The sequence below is a fragment of the Pyrus communis genome, chromosome 1 (genome assembly GCF_041283825.1).
Source record: "Pyrus communis isolate YQ-2024b chromosome 1, ASM4128382v1, whole genome shotgun sequence".
Classification (NCBI taxonomy): Eukaryota; Viridiplantae; Streptophyta; class Magnoliopsida; order Rosales; family Rosaceae; genus Pyrus; species Pyrus communis.
In genome coordinates, this window is record NC_142565.1 from 2740795 (window position 1) to 2763624 (window position 22830).

At 35.0% G+C, this 22830-nt stretch overlaps 2 protein-coding genes across 3 annotated transcripts; one reads left to right on the forward strand and one right to left on the reverse strand.

Moving 5' to 3' along the window:
• Positions 1–5699: 5699 nt before the first annotated feature.
• On the reverse strand, positions 5700–12660 carry LOC137721128 (agamous-like MADS-box protein MADS3). Its single transcript, XM_088677456.1, has 8 exons — positions 12436–12660; positions 10357–10432; positions 8081–8142; positions 7878–7977; positions 7205–7246; positions 6549–6590; positions 6344–6414; positions 5700–6028 (listed from the first exon to the last, which is right to left on the reverse strand). Coding segments are annotated over exons 1-8 (576 nt in total). The 5' UTR covers positions 12618–12660; the 3' UTR covers positions 5700–6027.
• Positions 12661–16890: 4230 nt separating this feature from the next.
• Positions 16891–22165, forward strand: LOC137720462 (phosphoglucomutase, chloroplastic). 2 transcript variants are annotated; one of them, XM_068459531.2, is made up of 22 exons: positions 16891–17313; positions 17465–17530; positions 17696–17740; positions 17835–17927; positions 18129–18181; positions 18324–18375; positions 18484–18552; positions 18724–18792; positions 19120–19242; positions 19330–19379; positions 19520–19598; positions 19699–19763; positions 19844–19911; positions 20097–20215; positions 20310–20384; positions 20497–20612; positions 20889–21030; positions 21214–21295; positions 21365–21411; positions 21514–21591; positions 21702–21807; positions 21885–22165. In XM_068459531.2, exons 1-22 carry the CDS (start codon positions 16948–16950, stop codon positions 21950–21952), a joined length of 2031 nt encoding a protein of 676 aa, XP_068315632.2. In that variant the 5' UTR covers positions 16891–16947; the 3' UTR covers positions 21953–22165. The 2 variants fall into 2 exon arrangements, with proteins under 2 accessions (XP_068315632.2, XP_088548549.1); XM_088692423.1 differs by lacking the exons at positions 21365–21411; positions 21514–21591; positions 21702–21807; positions 21885–22165 and having other exon boundaries at positions 16893–17313; positions 20889–21075; positions 21108–21261.
• Positions 22166–22830: the final 665 nt, after the last annotated feature.

The following is a 22830-nucleotide window of genomic DNA, read 5'->3' on the forward strand; positions in this document are numbered from 1 at the left end:
AAGCGAGTAGCGCGCGAGAGCACTCCCAGGATGGGTGACCCATTGGGAAGTTCTCGTGTGAGTTCTCAAAAACAAAACCGTAAGGGCATGGTCGGGGCCCAAGGCGGACGATATAGTGCTACTATGGTGGAGCGGGCCCGGGAAGTGGTCCCCCCCCGAGCGGGGATGTGATGCGAGATTTATACGCACACAAACTAAACTCTATTTGTGACAATTGTAGTAATGATGTAAGTAGGGATCGTTCTAACCGGGGATTAACTAGGGGGTGCTAAACACTTGACTCAAATAAATAAAACTAACTTTTAAAACACTAAGACAAACAAAAAGACTCAAAACAAGTTCAAAAAACTCCAAATACTTAAAAACATAAAATAAGACAAATCAAATGATTAAGACTTAACAAAATAGGGGGGGATTGTGGTTGGACGAGATTAAATTAAACGGACAGATTATAATTTAAAACAGATAGTAAAGATGAATGTGATGAAAATATGGATGATGGAATAGCTAAGGGGTTCTTCTCCACACATGTTACACTTGCATACAATATTGATTTTCGGTTGGTCTTTCGATAAATTATGAAACTCAATGCTCCAAGTTAATTAGGTCCGCTTAAATTAACTTTCAGATTTCCCTAGATTCATTGGATTGAATGGAATACGCATTACAACCAAATTATTCCTAATCAAAGTCCCTAACTATGGAATACGCATGATAGAGACATTCAACAAAGATCATTAAGTTCAATGAAAATTATAAGTGTTGACGAGGCATTCGTTACTATGGAATACGCATGAAACTTATGCCAAGAATTCGTTTAACGCGATTGTTTATAAGCAACCTCCACTACTTGTGAATATAAGTTCGTAACTATTAGGTGAAACTCACTTATATTCTAGCGTCATATTCATGCATGAAAATTAAGCGTGCACTCTCAATAAACATACATAAATAAGTTATCAATCAAACGGTTAAACAAATTGAATCCACAACTTATGAAATTCCAACCAAAAGTAATCAATTCATATTGCAAGCATAAACATGTATTTTGAATCACCCCCTAGCTAAAGGGGATTTAGTTCCTCATGCTTACAAAACAAAGAGAATTGAAATTAAACATTGAAATCAAAGAAACACCTAAACATTCCAACAACTCAAACTTGAATTGTATGAACGTTTAGGCCCTCTTCTCTTCCTCTTCGTTGCGGCACAAGGTCTAAGGAAATGTTTAGGGCTTTAGGTGTATGTGGAATGGAGTGGGGAGTGGTTGGAATGGCTGCAATGGAGGAGAAGAAATGGTGCAGAAATGGAAGGGGATTTGCACGGCAAGGGGAAGTGGTTGTGTTGTGTGTTGTGTTGTGAATTGTGTTGTGAATGGAATGAATGAATTGTGGCTGCAATGGATGCTTATTTATAGGTAAATAAGAGGGAACATGACAGCTAGGAGGTGGGTGGAAATGTGGCTGCAAGGTGAGTGAATGATTATGAATGAATGCATGTGCATTAAAGGAGGAATGTTAGGTTGGAAATGCATGTGGAATGCTGGAATTAAGGGGGAAGAATGCACACGGCAAAGGTGGGAAAATGTGGCTGTTTGTTTTTGGAAGAATGATATTGAAATGGGAAGGCATGTGGCTGCCATAATGAATACATGTGGCTGAAATGAAAGGGAAATGCAAACCCAACACACGGCAAAGGATGTGTTGGTGTGTGTATGGGAATTTCTGGTTCTAAGGCTTTGTTTGATTGGGCTAGGCCCTTTGTTTTATGTCCTAAAGTGCATACAAGGCTTCAATTTTGTCTAACACTTTGGCTCCAAGCATAAGCTATCCATTCTTAGCCCAAAAGTGCTCCAAAAGGCTCCAAAATGCACTTCTTTGCTCCTTTAGCCCTTAGAACCTGAAAACATACGAAAATGACTTAAAACACTTAAAGAACTAAGAAATAACAACGTAAATGCACAAGAACGAGCCAACTAAGTCGCATGAATATGCTCCTATCAGGATGTGACAATGTCACTATCTAATATTTCCAATCGAATAAGGTTATCTCCAACCGATCCAACCAAATGGCTAAATATAGCTCAAAATGACATGAAAACGGTCTTCAACCGAGGGTTAAGCCAAAAGGCTTGTGGGCCCCATTAGGCCAAAAAACTGAAATCAGGCCAGCGAGTTGGCCTTATCCAGCCAGCTATCCAACCCTCTTCCAGCCTAACAATTCAAATGCAACATTAACTTTTCGGACGTTTTTTTTTTAAAAAAAATTTCTAATTTTTTCCCTATAAATGCCTAAGTCATTCCTACACATTTTCACATAATTTTCACTATTCCATATTATCTTACCTTATTTTATTTCAATTATTCACATTCTATTCTCTTACATCTTCAAATAATATTTCCTTCAAATTTTTCAATAATTTTCAAATGGCCACATCTGCAATGAAAGGAAGGGCTTGGACCCGAAAAGAAAATGAAGCTCTTTGTAGGGCTTATAGATGGGTCTCGAAAAATAGTGTCAAGAGGAGTTCTTAAACAAGTGAATGTGTTTAGACTCATACATCCAAAAAGTATTATGAGTTCTACGAAGGTACCACTCCACCGAATCCTCAAAACCACTAGAGTTGTTCTTCAAGATGGAAAAAACATCTTCAACCAAGTTTGAATAAATGGCATCAAGCAGTGTTAAACGCCTAAAGCAGAAATGAAAGCGGAGCCAATTACTGCAACGAAGTAAGTGTTTTCACAAGTTATTTTAAATATTTAATTATATTATATTTAATTTCATAAATAAATTTCCTTTAATTTTTGTAATTATATTTTATAGGTACACCAAGTGGAGGAATTGTATATGGAAGACATGAAAAAACTCTTTAGTCATCACAGTTCTTGGGAAATTTGCAAAGGGTGAGTGTTATTTTAAGATCCACCTTAAGAAAGATTTGGTCCTACACTGGTGTTCAAAAGTGTTTCCTCAAATGCAGTTGAGGACGAACAAGGATCTCCTATCATTCAAGAAATAAGGGTAGAAAATTCGTCTTCGGGTGAATCTTCCATACCTAGGGCTACGGGACAAAACAAAGCCCGAAAATTGAAGTTAAAGGGCAAGGCAAAGGATGATTTAGCCTTTCGAGAGAAAATGACGTCCTCATTGCGATTAATGGCAGAGCAAAATGCCTTTGCCTTTGCCGTGGAAGAAAGGAAGCGTAGGCACGAAGAACGGGCAAAACAAATACAAGAAGAGATGGATGATAGGAACATGCAAATGAACACTTTGAAGTACACTCCAATGAGTAAGGCATATTTGGTTAGGGAAAAAAGGGAAATTATGGTCCGACGGAAGTTGTTTACATCAGACTATACTCCTACAATGGCGCATGAAGATGATGATTATAGGCTTTAAATTGAAGTTGTTGTAAACTTTAATATTTAAGTTGTAGTTTTTAAATTTAAGTTGTTGTACTCTTTAAATTAAATAACATTAAACAACAAGAAACTTAAACAACACAATCCCCACCCTACTATTACTTAGGGGATTATTCAAACTTAAACAACATTAAACAAAACATTTAACAACATAAAACTTAAACGCCTACTCCATGGTTCTTTTGGCCCAAAGATGTGCAACAAAATCTTGTTGTAGGTACTTATTTGCAGCACACGAACGTATCATCCTATGACGCCTCATGTACTCATTTAAAGAAATATTACCAGTTCTTGGATCCCAAGACAAATTAGGCCCATCATATATTTTCGCACAAGCCCTTCTTGACCTATTTGGATCATCTTGGTTGTCACAATCATGTTGTGTAATATGATGCACGATATCAGGATGGAGTCCAATTTTATCTCGACTTCACTCTCTTGCCGGTTCCTTAATGATTTTCCACCATACTTGTAGAATACTAAAGCTCTCTTAACATCTTTCTGGTATGCCTCTTGTTGCATGGTAAACCATATTTGGGCATCATCCACATGGCTTGCAATTGCTTGGACAAATGTTGCCCACTTTGAGTAGATGTCATCTGCTAAGTAATACTCCATTTCGATTGACGCCCGTTGATGTAGTAGTTAAGTTGAGGTGGTTTACCATCTGTCAGGTTATTAAAGAGGGGTGAACGCCCAAGCATTGTAATGTCATTTTGGGATCATGGGACTCTAAAGAAAACATGCCAGATCTATGTGTTAAATGAGGCAACCACCTTTAACACAATAATTGACCTTCTCAATCTTTTGCTAAATCCTCTTTGCCATATGGTGGGACAATTCTTCTATTATCAATGCATGCAATCTAAGGACCTTATCATGCCCAAAAAGCCACGGTCTTCAGCTTTGCGAAAGAGCCGAGCCATATCTGCTTGATTTGGTTCACCGAGGTACTCTTCTTTGTAAATCTGAACAACTGTGTGACAAAATTCAGCAAGATTATCAAGGCATGTAGACTCAGACATACCATATGTATCATTCATCGCATCAGCTGGGAAGGTATAGGCCAGCATTTGGAGTGCAATAGTAACCTTTTGATAAGTTGAGAAACTAGCGTGGCCTGCTTTATCCTTCTTCTGTAGAAAGTATGGATTGCCATGTTGGGCATCATGAAGGAAACGCTCAAAGACATGAAGCCTCATCCGAAAGCGACGTCTGAAATCCTCTTTTATGTACACCGAGTTGGAGTTGAAGTAATTGTTCGTCAAAGTCTCATGCGCCATCTCTCTATTTCCTGGTTTGTAAGAGTGACCAGCAACAGAGCCATCACGTTGAGGTTGTTCTTCAGTTTCCTCACACGCCATGACCCCAGCCCTTACTGCCATATATGTTGTGTTGCACCATACTTCATCTTCTTCATCGGACTCCTCATCTTCTCGTTTCGTCTGCGTCCATTTATCTTCCAATTCGGAATTGGATGAGGACCCCTAGTTGGAATGTGAAGAGGATCCAAAGTTGGAATTCATTGCAAACTTGAATTGAGAGAGATATTGGAGATGACAAAGATGAAGGTGTGTGAATTCTACCCCAATATCCAGCCCATTTATCAACATTGAAAGCTGAAGATAAGAAATATCATATAGATAAGAATCCTATCTAAAATTTGCATAACCAATTACATCTCGACACGTGGTACTCGAAATCCTATCTGAAAAATTATTCAGATTATATAAAGATAAGAAATCTGGAGAGTTACTCACATTAGCGACACGTAGCACTCGAAATCCTATCCGAAAAATTATTGAGATTACATAAAGATAAGAAATCTGGAGAGTTACTCACGTTAGCGACACGTGTCACTCGAAATCATATCAAAAAATTATTAAGATTATATAAAGATAAGAAATTCAGAGGCTTATTCATTTGGCGACAAGTGACACCCAAAATATGTCTGAAAACCTTATTTTAATTTAAGTAACCATATTAATTCAATTAAAATAATAAATTATTGTTTGACCTATGACCATTTGGCCCCCTCGGTTGGGGATGGTTTTTTGTCAAAGAGCTATGTTTGGCCTATGATCATTTGGCCCTCTCAGTTAGAGATGATATAAAATATGGTCTGACATTGTTCATTAAAATATAATTTCTTGCATGACTTTAGGTTTAAAGTGAGTCCTTTGACTCTCTTTCGATTGGAGATGGTCTAAGAGGTTGTGGATGTCAATGAAGGAATGTATGAATCTGCATATAGAACATGTACCTAATTTCGAATTAATGAATGTTACTTTTTGATTAAAAAAAAAGAAAAAAAAAGAAAAAAAGAACATGTACCTAATTAATCGTATGCTTAAAAATAGATGCGGATAAATCTTTTTAGGTATTAAAAATTCTTCTTTTGTGCAAGAAAACAAAAGAAAATCACAATTATTAGTCACCTGCAACTTAGTCATAACTAAGGGTTCCAGACATCGATGAGCTGAACACATCTTAGTAGTACTTGTACAAGCAATCAACAGAAGCCCAAACTGTTGCAGCTGCTCCCTCCCACCCTTGATCAGTAGTTACCTTTTTCTTGGGGAACTGGTACACGCCCATGTTATCTACATCCATTTTTATGTATGTTCAAGTAACATCGACATTTTTTTTACCAAATCAATTACGTATTTAATAAATAAAATTTAATAGTAAACATCAAAGATGTGTACAAAATATAAAACATAGATGCAAAAGTAGCAAATCGAAGATGCAAAACTGAAGTGAACAAAACCACTCAAACAACGAGAAAAAAAAAATCACATTAGTATAATCCGTATTTAAGCCATGCATGCAGTTAAAAACAACCAAAATCCTATATCCTAATGAAAGATATTAATTAAAAGGTTTGTGCAATTAAGTGGAAATAAGGAAATGCTTACCATATGTGTAATCGTAAGGTAGGTTCTTCACATGCAACGTAATTGGCATTTGAAGGTCCTACTTCTTGAAGCTGTAATTTCAACAATATTCCATACACCAAAAATAGAAAAAAGTAGCCATTAGATGTGGGTCCAAGAAGTAGGACCTTCAAAAGCCATTAGATGGTGGGGAAGGAAATTCAAGAATATAAACTATATAAAGTACCTCACATTTAAGTTGTTTATTAATCCCTGCAAGATCGTTCTCCTGTCAATTTATTCAAAAAAATTATCATACCACGTCAACTAGTTATTAATAGAAGATTTTCTATTGTATAACCGATTCTATACGCTACTAGTTATTAATTATCATATCACGTCAACTAGCTATTTAAGAGGTAACTCGTCCAATGTATAATGGCCTCGTTCACATTAGAAGATTTTCTGTTGTATAACCGATTCTATACGCTACTAGAAAACCCGCTTATAAATAGAATCACATCTCTTAGCACTTATATTAGAATGTTTTTCTTGTAGGTACACTCTCATTTTGAAATGTACATTTATGTTATAGAATATCTCGTCAATGTGACGAGTTTTGTGTACCTACGTAATGTTATTATTGTTCTAACAAATGTTTAAACCTTTCATCGCCCTTCCAAACTTGTAAAGTACGTCGAACATATCTAGTCCTCTTTAAGGAATTGCATGCACGTAGTTTTGACCAAATTTCAAGACAGAAGAACGAGAAGAAATATTTAATCATAATAATGTTAAAAAAATCAACTTCAACATGATTAGGGGTCAGGGGACACAAAATCGCATATGATAGGAAGACCGTGGGATGCATGGTATCTGCTAGAAATACATATATACTTTTACCTTTTTGCGCAGTTCTTCTAGTTGATTAAACATCATCCGCGTCTACATATACAAAAGCAGAAGGATAAAAAAAAAGGTAATGTTGAAACAATAACAATATAAAATATAGGTGATGATTATATGTATAGCTTAATCAAGATCGATACATAATAGGGTCTATATATGGAGTTGATCAAGAAACACAGAAGAAAAATCAATAATGTACGATACACATAATTTATGACAATTGTTGATTGTGAAACATATTATACTTGTAATTATATAGTGTGATCATTGTAAAAAGAAATTTGAAGTTTCACTATAAAACTAATTGACAAATAGGAAATAGTTCAACTACTTATAGATGCATGCATGGTCTCTTTTTTTTTTTTTTTTTGGACGTGAGATTTATACTCTCAACATTCTACACCTCTTTTTAATTCTTGGTCAAAAATCTAAAGGTGTCTTTACCCTTCAAAAGAATTAACTTTGAAAATATTATCATTTTCCGTCCTTCTAGCTAGATGGTAATTTTTGCGAGTGATCAGCCATTGGTCGATGAAGGCAATCGACATGCCATGATCAATCATGGTAAAACACTTTTGAATCTTTAATTATAAACATATATAACATGTGAGAGACTGCGAATTAAGAAACATGAGCTAGTTCTGTCTCTGTGTGCGTGTGTGTATACCTTTTCTTGTTTAGCTTTTGAGAGAGTTCTGTCAAGTTGTTTCTCAAGAACAAGCAGTTCTTTAAGGCGAAGCTGTTGCAGATCTTCTCCAAGCAAATGCCTAAATATGTGAGACTAAGAATTGATTGTATGTTTGAAAAAATGGCACAAAAGAAAAATCATATGATTGATTAATAAGTTGAATTATTATATTTTATATATACCTCTGTGAACGTTGAAGAGCCTCGTGTTTGACCTTTAATCTTGAGACCTCTTGGTATATGTTCTGCACATTAAAAAAGACGATTAAGAAAATATTCATCACATCAAGAAAAGAATGCCTCTCATTCAACTACACTACAACAAAAAGGAGCACTAGCTACTGATAGTGTGCAGTAGGATCAAGCTTCAGTCCTTAATAAGTTTTTTGAAAAAAAATAACTTATTAAAAAATTTGAAATATTAAATATGTTTGGTAAAACAAAAAAAAAAAAAAATGTTTATTTAAAAAACTGCTATTAATGACAGTAGAAAAACATAAAAAATAGAAGCAGAGTTTACCATGCTTCTAAAAAAGTTTTTTTTTTTTCAAAGCATAGTGAACAGTGCTTATTTAATGAAAATTTCAAATGGCAAGTATATTGTCACACCCCGGACCCAAGGTCGGTGGAAAAATTAATCCCACCCTCGGCGTGCAAGTAAAAATAAAATAAAAAGAAAAACTAAACTTCTCTTATTCAAATAACTCCAAAATCCTTTTAGGGTGTACAAAAATAATAAAAAACTCTTAAATATCTTGTCTAACACAACCTCAGCTTGCCTACCCTTTGTTAATTTTTTACCAAACCTGCAAGGTCTACAATGTATAAGGTGAGCGAAGCCACAACTCAGTAGGGACATAAATGTTATCAAGGCTAAATCGAGTGTCATGCAAAAAGTAATCAATTATAAAATGTGTATCATTAATCACAATTTAACTAATAAACCATGAATGTAGCTTAACTTCAATTACCCAACCCATTAATTTATATAATAAAACACGCAGACCTGCATGTCCCATACCATGCATTTTATCACTACAGCGGTGGTCTGTATGCTCTATCATACAAGCTAACCCCGTAACTCAATCATCCCAGTTCCCCTTTTGTTAGTCATCTTGTTATACTTCATACCATTTCTATAATTTCACTTTTGCCACCCTTGCTAGTACATACGAGAGTCGAACTCAACCACACAAAAGAATATTTCCATTCCCATATCCCAATCTCACAGCACAACAAAAATAATTTTTCAACACTCGTCAAACTCATATTTTTGCCAAGGAGAAAATTAATGATGATTTCCAAAGTCAGTTCCAATGTAAAATCCATCGGAACCAATGTTGATGCCAATGCTAAATTCCAATTATGTGAAAGTGAATTAGGGGTGGGCGTGGGTCGAGTTGGATTCATTTTGGGTAGATTGGACTTGACCTTCCTTTTTTTTTTTTTTTTTTTTTTTGGTAACAAGTTCGAGTCAGTATGGGCTATGTATTTTTGTTAGTGAAATCGGCTCATTTGGATCCGTTTGATATGATCAGACTCCTACAGGTCGAACAAATTCGTTTTCAATCATATGTCGTATAACAAAACAACAGTATAAAACAATATTTATGTGTTTCCATTACAAAAGAATTACGTCTAACAAAGTTAATACGAATAAGTGTTCTAAAGGGACTCTTCATACTCTTTGTTTGTAGAAGTTTGATCGTTGTTTTGCTTCTTAGGGTTAGATAGATATAAAATTATAGATCATGTACTTCTTTGTGGATCACTAATAAAATGACAAGTGTTAAGACAACCCTGAAATGGTCCAAGTCGGGTTAACTGTACATAAAAAATATGAACTTGTTTTTACACAAACAGAGTCTAACTCAGATCGTTTTGAAATTAAAAGTAAGAACTAGATGAATTTACATCGGGCCAGATAATATGGTCTAGATCCACGGGTCTAAAGACCCATATGCCCACCCTATTGTGCACTTTCAAAAATAAAAATAAAAATTTGACAATGCCAATTTCAAACCAATAAACAAACTAATGTTAATTGAAGATGACACGGATCGACATCCATCCTAGACCAGGCACAAGCGCCCAACGTCTGTCAAAACCAAGTACCACCATCAGTTTCCGCAGTTGACTACCATCCTAAACCAAGCATGAGTTGACAATGTTTGTCCAACCAATTCCTTTTTCTTGTTTCTTTCGAAACAACTTGAAAAACTCTACCAAATAAAAAACAGAAAGAAACCGCAATGAAAACTGACTATTTTTCCCAACTAGAACTAGAGAAACCAAAAAAAAGGTGAAGTGGAAGAGATGAAGAAACGATAAAGCAAACAAGACCGATTGAACATATAGGTTGTATAACTCAGTCAGTAGACGCTCATACCACCATCAGCACATACAAACACAGAAATGCAAATAGAATTGTTATAAAGCTCGGAAATTATGAAATATACCTGTGTTTCATTGTCAGCAACATTGTCCTGTGAGGAATAGCAACTTTGACGGTACCGCTCGAGGATTTTGTTCATGCTGATCAAAGAAAGAAAACAGTCAAACATTTTATACTTATAAATTAGAGGCAATATATAAATACAGATACAGAAAACTGAGTGCGGGATGAAAGATGAAATCAGATTGAATGGATCAATTGATGTGCGTGCGTGCGCTATGAAACTTCAGCGATTAACAGAGAAAAACTAAGGATTTTTTCCTCATAGGGAAAGATTTAGATGTTGAGTTTTATCACACTTATACAAATTTACTTTCTCCCATTAGCTACACATATTACGCACATACCAGTCTACTATGCCTGCCATTAGCTAAACAAATTTACTTTCTCCCATTAGCTAAATGGGAGAAAATACATAATTCGATAAATACATAATTGGTTCCGCATAAAATTAAACTTCCTTTAAGTTATTACCTATGGGACCAAGGAAATTTATTAATTTAGCTCAATATTAAATAATTGATAAATTAATACGAATTCATCAAGACATCTCGTATTTTCAGCAATATTGTACTTTGTATTTTGTTTCTCGTTTACGAACTATCAATTCTATGTATTTATTTAACCAAACAAAATTCATGAATCAACTTGTTTTCCCCAGAAATAGATTGTAAATTGTTCGATGTAATACACTATTGTATTTTATGAACATTTAATCGAGCAAAAATCTATTTAAACATACAAAAGTTAGAGTAATAGAAAAATTATTAATTTATATATTACATGAGACCTATATGAATTTTTTTATAATGTACTATCTTATAACTTTAGCGAATTTTCAATTTAGCACATTCTTATCAAGTTGGGGCCAACAGAAAATATTAATTAATAGAGGTTGTTAATTAATTTATCTGGTATTAGATTATTGAGGTTCTACCGGATTATATTTGTAGTTGGAGGAGCGATTATGATCAATGATGTTCAATTTAAGAAATTAATTAATTAAAGGCATTTTAAGGAATTTTTGAAAACTTAATCAACCACTTTGACCATGATGTTAGTAGCAACCACCCACAAATTTTTTTGAAAACTTACACACACACACACACACACACACACACACACACACATATTATGATCAATGATGTTCAATTTAAGAAATTAATTAATTAAAGGCATTTTAAGGAATTTTTGAAAACTTAATCAACCACTTTGACCATGATGTTAGTAGCAACCACCCACAAATTTTTTTGAAAACTTACACACACACACACACACACACATCTACATGTTTATGTATAAGAAAAATAGGAAACACTCTTTATTATTCCTGCAAGAAATTAAATTAGAAAAAAGGTAATTAATTAACAGAACTTGAGCTGCTAAAACCATAACATTAATATTAAAACAAATAATAGGAAACACTCTTGATTCTTGAATTCCTCTCTCTTTCTCTCAGCGTTTTTATGTCTTGAAGCTTAGAAATAGAGAGAGATAAACCCTAGATATAAATTCCCAAAAGAAAGACCTGAGAGCATAGACAAAGACTCAAAAATAAAAATAAATAGAAAAAAACCCAGGACGATCAACAGTACCTACAGTCAGAGAAATACAAGTACACGATAAGAAGCATCGGAGAAGCATACAGGCCCTCTATACGAAGTCTCCCCACAAATCCAACAAGAAGAAAGAAATAATATAGTTCATATGTAGAATTTACATATGTTAACCAAAGAGCAAACCAATTATACGATGACTTATAACGTAATATTTATATTATAAGCAAATAAATTACAAACAAACAAATATATATGGATCGAGTTTCTTCCTATGCATCACTTCTCTATGCTTGGTAATTACTTACATACATACATATAACATATATATGTGTATGCGATGAATTTTAGGAATTAAAGAAATTAAAACAAACCCACATTTTTAGGGTTTTTTTTTTTTGTAAAAAGTTTAGAACAAGGAAACCCTTAATAACATTTACATATAATAAATCGAGAGAGAGAGAGAGATAGAGAGGGAGGGAGGGAGAGAGGGAGGGAGGGAGGGAGGGTGGGAGGGAGGATATAACTCGGTGCTGCAGAACTCATAGAGCTTCCCACGGCTGGAGTAGATGATAAGGGCAACTTGGGCATCACAAGGCACAGAGAGCTCATGAGCTTTCTTGCGCAGACCGTTCCTGCGTTTTGAGAAGGTCACCTGAAGGTTGATATTGTTCTTTATTCTCTCCATAACCACTCTCCCTCTCCCCATTCTTTCTCTCTCTCTCTCTCTCTCTCTCTATAAAACTAGTAGTACAATGCAATAACACCAGCAAAACCAGAGAATATAAGAATCCAAACTTTGTTAATTGCCATTATAATTTGTGGTCACTTTCTGAGAGACCGAGAAAGTGAGAGTTAGTGAGAGAGGAGAATGATGACAAGTTAAAGGACACGTGTCGGACTCTGTACATGGGCTTTTGCATTTCTCAGTGATAGAACAGTATAAAAATGGCCTACCATGATACAATTTTACTGTATCCCAAAGGAGAGTGGTCAGGTGTGGCTCCAGGGCCATCACCGGCAACCCTAGTGTACAGTATTACTGGTAAAGTCGAACCTAATTTACTTTAACACCCTGTAAGGCCGTCACCGGCAACCCTAGTGTACAGTATTACTGGTGAAGTCGCACGTAATTTACTTTAACACCCTGCAACAGGATCTCGACACGTAGTATAGCTCCTAAATGCTTGACCGCACCGGAAGTTTTGGGTTTTGGCCAGTGGGCAACTGAGCATTAGTTTCATTGTTAATTGCTTTATATATATGTTAACTTTTTTTTCCATTAGTGGCAATTCTTTTTGTACAAGCTTTAAGTGGTGGCTAAATTAAGGTTTAAAATGTCAGTATGATTCATGTGTGTTTATTTCTAAGGCCTAACAGTCATCATAGTAATAAGGTAATCGGAAAATAAGTTCGGTGGTAAACAATAAGGATTTAAACTCATAGTTTGTTAGCAAATTTAGTCAAAAAATAATTTTTTTTTTGTTAAATGTTTGATAAATGCAAGGGGTAAAAAATGTACTTTGATTGTGCACCTTCTTCTTTCTTGTCTCTCTACTCTCTCTAATTTGTATATGCACTTTCTTCTATCTCGTGGTGACAGAAAATCTCAAGCACACTCCAATTTGTGTTCCTTTTGATTGTGAGTCCTTATTTTTCTTACATCGGCTCATATCCGTTTGATATTCTACGAACCTTATTAGCTTCACATGTGTATCCAACTACGAGGTCTGGATTCGTCAAAATATTTAGAAATCGTGCCTTTCGAGTTTTGTATGCATATATCAGATTGGTTAGAGTCTCCACTAACTTGAATCTAATTGTTCCCTATACTTTGCATGTGGTCTAACATCTTAATGGATATGGTGTTTGGTTTTTGCCCACCATCAGTCCTGGGTTCAAAACTTCCTCTCAAATTATTGTAATAGTTTTGAAACCCTCCTTCCCCTTAATAATAATAATATTTATAAAAAAAAAAAAAAAAATTATTTGTTCCCTATTTGTTTCAAATATTTATTTTGGATGGAAAAAATAGGAAATTTGGCTGTATCAAGGTTGGGAATTGGCCGGTTAGACAACCACGAAAATGGTTGGAGATAGACAAATAGGATAGAAAGAAGGTGAAGACATAAATTACAGAGAGATGAAGAGAGAATGTGAATAGATAGAAAAAGTAAGGTACAATATATTTTTATCCCAAATATTTAACGGCTTGTTATATTAACATCCCACATACACATTTGCTTTTTTAGTTAAAAATTATCTTAATATACCCCACGTATTTCTCCATAATACCCTTTCACCCCACACTCTTTAACATACACTTTACATTTTCTATATACACCCCACATTTCCTACATACACTCCATACTCTTTACATCTTATATGCAAATACATAATATCATCCAAAGCACCTTCGGTGTGAAGCTGAAGGCTTATGGGATACCAGAGTTTTTCTAATTTCTCCCAACCACACTTGAAGGATAACTCCACTTTGAACTTGAGGGGATTTAGTTCAACAAATCCTAAACGAGGTGTTGTGGGTTACCACCTCAACAATCTCATATTCTCATTAGCCTAATTCCGGAGTGTACAAGGCATAACTCATACTCTATTACGTGCATGCAGAAGTGACTGGCATTGTTGATGGAAATCTTGGAGGATTGAGACCCCAAGCTACTCCGTTTCCAGCATTGCTCTTCTGCTCTCCTTGATTCTGTCTGTCGACTAATTTAACCAGTCAGTCGTCAACAATAATGATCGTTCGATGTCTGCCACATAACCAAAACTTCACGTAAACAAAACTTCACATGAACAAGAAATCTTGAAGCTTTCCGAAACGTCGATCTCATGTCGCATTCGTCAAAAATAATTGTTCTCAATATTAATGTGTTTGTAGTTTCAATGCTTAAAGTTTTGTTCTACAATGGAGGGTGAGATGGGTTATGAGAGTTGAAGTAGATAAATAATACATTGAAAGTGATTTGGAGTTGGAGTGTATTTAGAATTTAAAAAAAAAAAAAAAAAAAAAAAAAAACCTAATAAGGTCGAAATTGTCATTACATAGTAGGGTACATAAGTCATTTAATATTAAATTTTAATGTGGAGTGTATTCAATATTATGTGGCTAATAAAAAAAGCCATATTTAACTGAAATCTCACAATTGAACTAAATTTGCTAACAGACTACACCACGAGGGGTTTAAAGCCTTATTTTTTTTGTTTTTTGTTTTGTTTTGTTTTTATTTTTATTTTTATCATGGGAACAATCTTCCGATTACCTTATCACCACATGGATAATGTATCCATATAGGCTTATTCCTCAATTTTTTTTTTTACATAGAATTAATTAATAAAATTACACTACAAATAAAACATTTTGAACTCGATATTTAAAAATAGAAAAAGCTTTGCTGACTTTGTAACGAGTGAAAGACAATAAAGTAATTTCATAACTAATAGCCGGCCAAACACTATTTTGTTAGATTTCTTGGGTATGTTCGGCCTATGTTCTTTTCTACAATGCAATGTCGGTATCAATAGGTACACTTACTATATTTCGAATGAGTACCCTTTTTCCAGTCACTTGATTACCAAAAGAACAATAATAATGTAAACATTGCCTTGGTCTTGATTGAAATTTTGAGGCCTTCTGTTACGTGACTAATAACTTGGCTTCCCATGTATTGGCCCTTGATTCGAGTTGCTGGATGCTGGATACCCCTCCACACCAATTTGGGCCATTTGCTTTGGAAGACTTGTCTCTAGACCCATAGGTTACTTGTGTTTTAGGCCTTTCATCCTATTGTTGGGCATTAGAAATACTGAAAAAGCTTTTATCCAATTTTTTTCTTTTAAACAATGATATATTAACTCTTAACGCTTAGTTTTTGACTTTTTGGAAATATTTTAGCTAATGAATTAGTAGTAGTTGTTATTGTTTCTTTGTTACCTTCAGTAGTTCCTATACCTGTCATGTTCCTCGGATTATTAACAAGCGGTATTCAAGCTCTTATTTTTGCAACCTTAGCTGCGGATACAAAAAAGGTGAGGGAACAATTAATTTTAAACTTGTCATTCACGAAATTCAAATCTAAAATATTTCACTTACAAGTCTAAAAAAATACATATAATATAAATGGCGAAAAAACTTGATTTTTGTTGTGGTTCCAAATCTACAATATCCTTTCTACAAAGGTATATGCTAGTAGCTGTCACAATCTAAAACTGTGAAAGTGATTACATCCTTCATTTAGACCTTAGCCTGAATATTAAATTTACACCTCCATATTCATTATGTACCATAAAATATGGGGTGTGCTAATTACACACTTATTTTTACTTCTCACACAGCTCTTGATAATTTTTGTCCTTTGATTTTTTTCAATTCATCCGATCCGACGGACGGAAATTAAAAGGATATTTGAAAAGTAAAAGGAAGTGTGTGAAACATCTTTAAAAGAGTTACCAAAACTTTTCTTTAAAAGTGTACTTTGCTAACTCAGTTGGCATATTTATACTAAAATTTGTCATTCCAACCTTTCAGCTAACTCTTGAAATTTTATCTTTCAATCTAAAATATTAATACCTTAATTTCATCTTATCTTATGGAAGAAAATATATTCCGTTATCCAATTTACTAACTTTAAAAAGTAGCAATTGACAATTCTTTAATTTGCTAATTGAGTTGCTACCATGATTGGAAATACGTTTGTCTTACATAGCACAAAAAAAATCTAATTTTTCTATCCAATTGCTACTTCTCTTAAAAGATGCTATTATATATAACCTGAAAAAGTGATCAAATTTTCCTGACAAAGCATGAAAGAGAGAATTTTCAATGTTGGAATATCACCAATAAATCAAGTATTATAATACAATTTGTAAAACTTTTTATAAATTTTTAATCAATTATATTATTACATTTGTAATATACTGTATACTTGTCACATTAAAAGATTTCTCGTGATGGAAAAGCAATCCCACACTTCAACTTCACATGATGACACAACTCTCTAGATAAGTGTTTCCGAACGTACATGTGGCAACCATGGATTTTCCGAACTACTTTGAATCTGTCAGCGTTCGCAAATCTGTCAGCATTCAGAGACTTAAATCTTCCCCAACATCTTCCACTCTCTATCTCTCTCTCTACCCTCTGCAACACAAACTCAAGAAAAATGGCACTTTCTCTCAGATTACACAACCTTCCCTCCCCGACCTTCAGACCCAAACCACGATCATCATCAAAGGCCACTCTGTCTCCTCCTAATCCATCTCTCTCTCTCCTCTCCTCCTCTCCCCTTCCGCACCTCCTACTCAGAACCTCACACTCCCTCACCATTAGAGCCGCTTCCTCCTCCTCTTCTTCCCCGACCACGGTTGCTGATCCACAGGGCATCAAGGTATCTGACTCAGTTGTATATTAGACATTAATTTCTATGTGTGTCTTGCATTATGTGTGGGTATATATGTATGAATGTGTTTTTCTCTGTCAATCTGTATTGGTTTTGAATTCTGGGTTGATTTAACAAATCGGGTTTCTTTTTATTTCAGATTAATTTGGTTCCCACTGAACCAATTGAAGGTCAGAAGACTGGAACCAGTGGTCTCCGAAAAAAGGTTGGTTCTTGATTATTTGATGCCATTTTGTTCATTTGAGTGGACTTTCTGTTATCTGAAAGGTGCTAAATTGAACACCTTTTTTCCTACATTGTGTTTGCAAATCAAATATATAATTGAAGGCTGATTTTTTTTTTTTTCCGAAAATTATAATCCGATTTGTAGGTGAAAGTTTTTCAGCAAGAAAATTACCTTGCAAATTGGATTCAGGTATGAATACTTGCACTTATTTAGGGTATTGAATTCATCTTTGCTTTTAGTGCATTGTGGTTTTGAATGTCATTTAGATTTTTCTGGTGTATAGGCTTTATTTGATTCGTTGCCGCCTGAGGATTACAAGAATGGGGTATTAGTGTTAGGAGGTGATGGTCGTTACTTTAATCGTGAAGCTGCACAGGTTCTTTTTCGACGTTTCATCCTTTATTTTCATAAACAATTGAACCTGTATTAAAATTTTTCTGTTTGCTTTACTTTCTTCTGTTTCCGTTGATTCTAGAAATCCAACTTCCCCACAAAAAAAAAAAAAAAAAAAAAAAAGAAAAGAAAAAGAAATCCTACTTCCCCTGTTAGTGATAATCGTTGTGGATGTACAATGCAGATTATTATCAAAATTGCCGCAGGGAACGGTGTTGGGAAAATTTTGGTTGGCAAGTAAGTGTATACGTTGGCTGATATTTCCAGTGGTAGTGCTTTTGTATGATTGTTTTAATCTTGTGATTCTTATTTTTACTCTTCTATGTAATGCATTTCGGCTTTAAATAAACGAGTCAATGATGAGCTTTTGTTGATGCAGGGAAGGAATTTTGTCAACACCTGCCGTTTCTGCAGTAATCAGAAAGAGGAAGGCAAGCTAGTGCTGCTTGATTTTTCTGTACTTCGGCATCTTGGCACATCGTGTTTAATTGGATTTATTTTTCCTTTGTCTTGTTACTAATTAATCAATTATTTTATAGGCCAATGGGGGATTTATTATGAGTGCAAGCCACAATCCTGGTGGACCTGATTATGATTGGGGTATTAAGGTGAGTTCTTATGCATACATAATTTAAAGAATGGATTAGTGTTTATACTAATCTAGTCTTCGAAGTTTCCATGTTTCAACTATTTTTTTTCTTGAATTTCTTTAGGTTTTGTGTTTATGCATTTCTCCAAATCCACTACTTCATCATATCTGACTCGTGTTCACATTCCAGTTTAATTACAACAGTGGTCAACCTGCACCCGAGTCGATCACAGATAAGATTTACGGAAACACTCTTTCTGTAAGTATGTGGTTTTATGTGCACGTTTGCTTCACTTTCTATCATGCTATTTGTACTTGTTGAGAGTTGTGCGGTTTTTCTTTGCTTTCATGTCTTCATGTAGAGTTCAATATAGCAAAAGCTGTAGTATTCAACAGTAACGATTACTTCGGAAAAACAGCTGATTGCTGGATAACAATCTCCAGCAGGAGAAGTTTTGACTCTAATATAGAGTGTTGAAGCATAAGCTCAAAACTTAGAACTTTGCATCGAATTTCATGTGTTTCTAATTTCCTACTGTACTTTTCTCTATTTGATTTAAGTTTGAATCATATAAGTACAATGCAGATCTCTGAAATAAAGGTAGCAGATATTGCTGATGTTGACCTATCTACTCTCGGAGTTGTAAAGTATGGGAACTTCAGTGTTGAAGTTGTAGATCCGGTTTCTGATTATTTGGAACTGTTGGAGGTGGGAAACAAAAATCAAGCATTTTAGCATATTTAGATGAAAATTCATCCAGTTTTGAGACAACTAATTCTATGGGATTTCGTGCAGAATGTATTTGACTTCCAGCTTATCAAGAGTCTTCTACAGTTAGACTTCAGGTATGTTAGTTGCCTTATACCAATGACTCTAACCGTATGCTAGTTATAAAGTTGTTGGTAATTAGGAAATACTTCCCATTCATTTGTCCCGTTGCAAAATCATAGAGGGTATTATTTTCTTAATGACATGAACTTTTCAGGTTTATGTTTGACGCAATGCATGCTGTTACTGGTGCTTATGCAAAACCCATCTTTGTGGATAAGCTCGGAGCCAGTCCGGTACGTTAGATAAATATAGGACAACTTGAAAGTGATTATACTCTCTATATTATCCTATTTCTCTATTCATAATGAGAGATGTTTGGCATGCCGTGTGTAGGATTCAATTTCAAATGGAGTGCCTCTGGAGGATTTTGGTCATGGTCATCCAGATCCTAATCTTACGTAAGAGATTAGTAATTAAATTAATGTTACCTTCATATTATATGAGGCCATTGCTAATTTCGACTTATGTTGTCAAATAGATATGCCAAGGATTTGGTCGACATTCTGTATAGCGAAAATGGACCTGACTTTGGGGCTGCTAGTGATGGTATGTTAGATGACTAAGGAGGTAGAATTTGTGTGAATGGCTTTATGACTAAAGAACCATGCTGTTTGATTTAGCATGGAAATGCCAAAGTCATACATTATACAGCTTTTCTATGTAACTGCCGTTTAGAAGCTGCAATGGACGTACCATTTTCTCGAATAACAAAAACGTTTCTCTTTTATTAGGGGATGGTGATAGAAACATGATTCTTGGTAGAAGCTTTTTCGTCACTCCTTCAGACTCTGTTGCAATTATTGCAGCCAATGCACAAGAAGCTATTCCATACTTCCGGGGTGGTCCCAAGGTCATGCACCCTTTGTTCCATCGTTATTTGTTTGCAGTGTAGTTTTCCTGCAGAACAACAAGAGGTGACTTTTTTTTTTCCTTTAATTATTTAGGGATTAGCTCGATCCATGCCAACAAGTGGTGCACTTGATCGTGTTGCTGAAAAATTGAAGCTTCCTTTCTTTGAGGTTTAGTTCTCCTTAACTATTGTATTGATAAAAGACGTAGAATCATAATGTATTTGGTGCAGTGGTTTATTTCTACAAGATGCTTTTTGAGTAACATATGATGTACGCTCAGGTTCCCACTGGTTGGAAGTTCTTTGGTAATCTTATGGATGCTGGGAAGTTATCTATCTGCGGGGAAGAGAGTTTTGGAACAGGTTCTGATCACATCCGCGAGAAAGATGGCATATGGTATTTGTCTAAATCTATATTTTAGGGTGATCAGGGTGGTGCACATCTTGTCTGCATTAAAGAAGATTTCTCATATGTGGGTTGGTTATTAACAAAAGCTGTAATTCTCTGCTTAAGTTTGCCTTCATGGGGCATATCAAAACATTAGAAATACTCCTTTTCACTTTTAAACATATTATTCTCCATTCGATCCCAATCAATTGTCACTTCTTGTGGCGTTTTGAAAAAAAATTGTCACTTCTTTTGTAAAATGACTCGAGTATTTACCAATGACAGGGCTGTTTTAGCTTGGCTTTCAATCATTGCATATCGAAACGAAGACAAAAAACCTGGGGAGAAGTTGGTCTCTGTCTCAGATGTTGTGAAGGAACACTGGGCAACCTATGGAAGAAATTTCTTTTCTCGATATGACTATGAAGTGAGCATCACAAACTGCATTTAAACCATCCTTGCACAATCAAGAGTCTATACTTCAGTTTCAGTCACAATCAAGAGTCTATACTTCAGTTTCAGTCGTGGAACTTTGAGTATCCACAAACTGGATCGATTCGTATTTTATTGGGATTGGTGTAGTTTTTTAACTGGTGTAATCTTTACCCAGGAATGCGAGTCTGCAGGTGCCAACAAAATGATAGATTATCTTCGAGAATTGATCTCTAGCAGCAAGACCGGTGACAAGTATGGTAAGTTTGGACCCTCTACTTCTCTTGATACTATCATGATCTTGGATGCTGAAAGTTATCATCCCACAGGAAATTACGTTCTCCAATTCGCTGATGACTTTACGTACACTGATCCTGTAAGTTCCTTTACATGCTTTCCTTCCTCCATCAAATTTGACTTCAAGCAAATGAATACAGTTTGATAGATCAACTTATTCTAATCTCATACAATTTTGCAGGTTGATGGAAGTGTGGCATCGAAGCAAGGTGTTCGGTTTGTTTTTACCGATGGATCAAGGATCATATATCGCTTATCAGTAATAAACTTTCTTTGTTTACTTTCGATAATGACTTATTTACACTTTAATCTTTAGGACTTAATCCTCATCAAAACGGAAGTAACTTACAAATTTCATATACTATATAGGGAACGGGTTCAGCAGGAGCAACTGTTCGAATTTACATAGAACAATATGAACCAGATGCCTCTAAACATGATGCGGATGCCCAAATGGCACTAAAGCCATTGATAGGTTAGTTTTTCTGTTGTTTCTATAACAAACCCTTACAGACATGGTTACTTATTATTCCTTTTCTTGTTACGCTTTAGATTTGGCGTTGTCTGTATCGAAGCTGAAGGAATTCACTGGAAGGGAGAAGCCCACAGTCATCACATGAGCACAATGACACCATGACTGGTCTCTTCTGTCAAAGTGTTACCCTAAGCCTTGCCGGAAGCAGCGCGTTGTGACACAGATTCACCATGTTCAGTTTTGGTCTACGGTAGGTAGTCCCAGCTTTCTGGAAAAGAAACAAGTCCTGAATGTCCTTGTATAATATGTTGACGTATGTGGATGTGAGAATAAAGAGACTGATTCCTCGGTTCAATAAGTGATGCCAAGTCATTGTTTCTCTAAGAACTGATAGGTATTTAAATGGATAGATAGATAGAGTCCACTATCTTCAAGTGCGTGGAGCGGTTAGAAAGTGCGGTTCACTGTTTCCCGTTTCTCGTACTATTTGTAGAGAACTAAAATAACGAAAGACAACAATCTCTTTACAAGAAAAAGACACTGATGGACAAAGTAAATTTTCATCAACCAAAACAGAGTCCGCTTCTACTTCTTGCAAGAATTACTGACTTATGCAACCATGCTCAGTATTCTTTGACATTAAAAAAAAAAAACCTAGAAATCTGAAAATGCAAGTTAAAAAAATTACAAAATAAAACCCCCCAGAAAGCTTAAATGACTACAAATAACGAGAGAGATTGTTCACTAAATCGTAATAAAAATGGAAGGAATTGAATTGATGAGTTGGAATGGAAAGGAGTAAATTTCTATTTATAAAAGTGTGGTCAAGTAGGATTTAGAAAGATTTTAAAAAACTTTGGAATCCATGTGTAATCAAATAGGATTTTAAAAGATTTTAAAAATTCCATTAAAATGCAAGGGTGGTCTATTAAAGGATTTTAAAAGATTTTAGAATCTTGGTATAGTTAACTAAGATTTTAAAGGATTTTATAGGATCCATGCAAATCTAAATATATTAAAAAA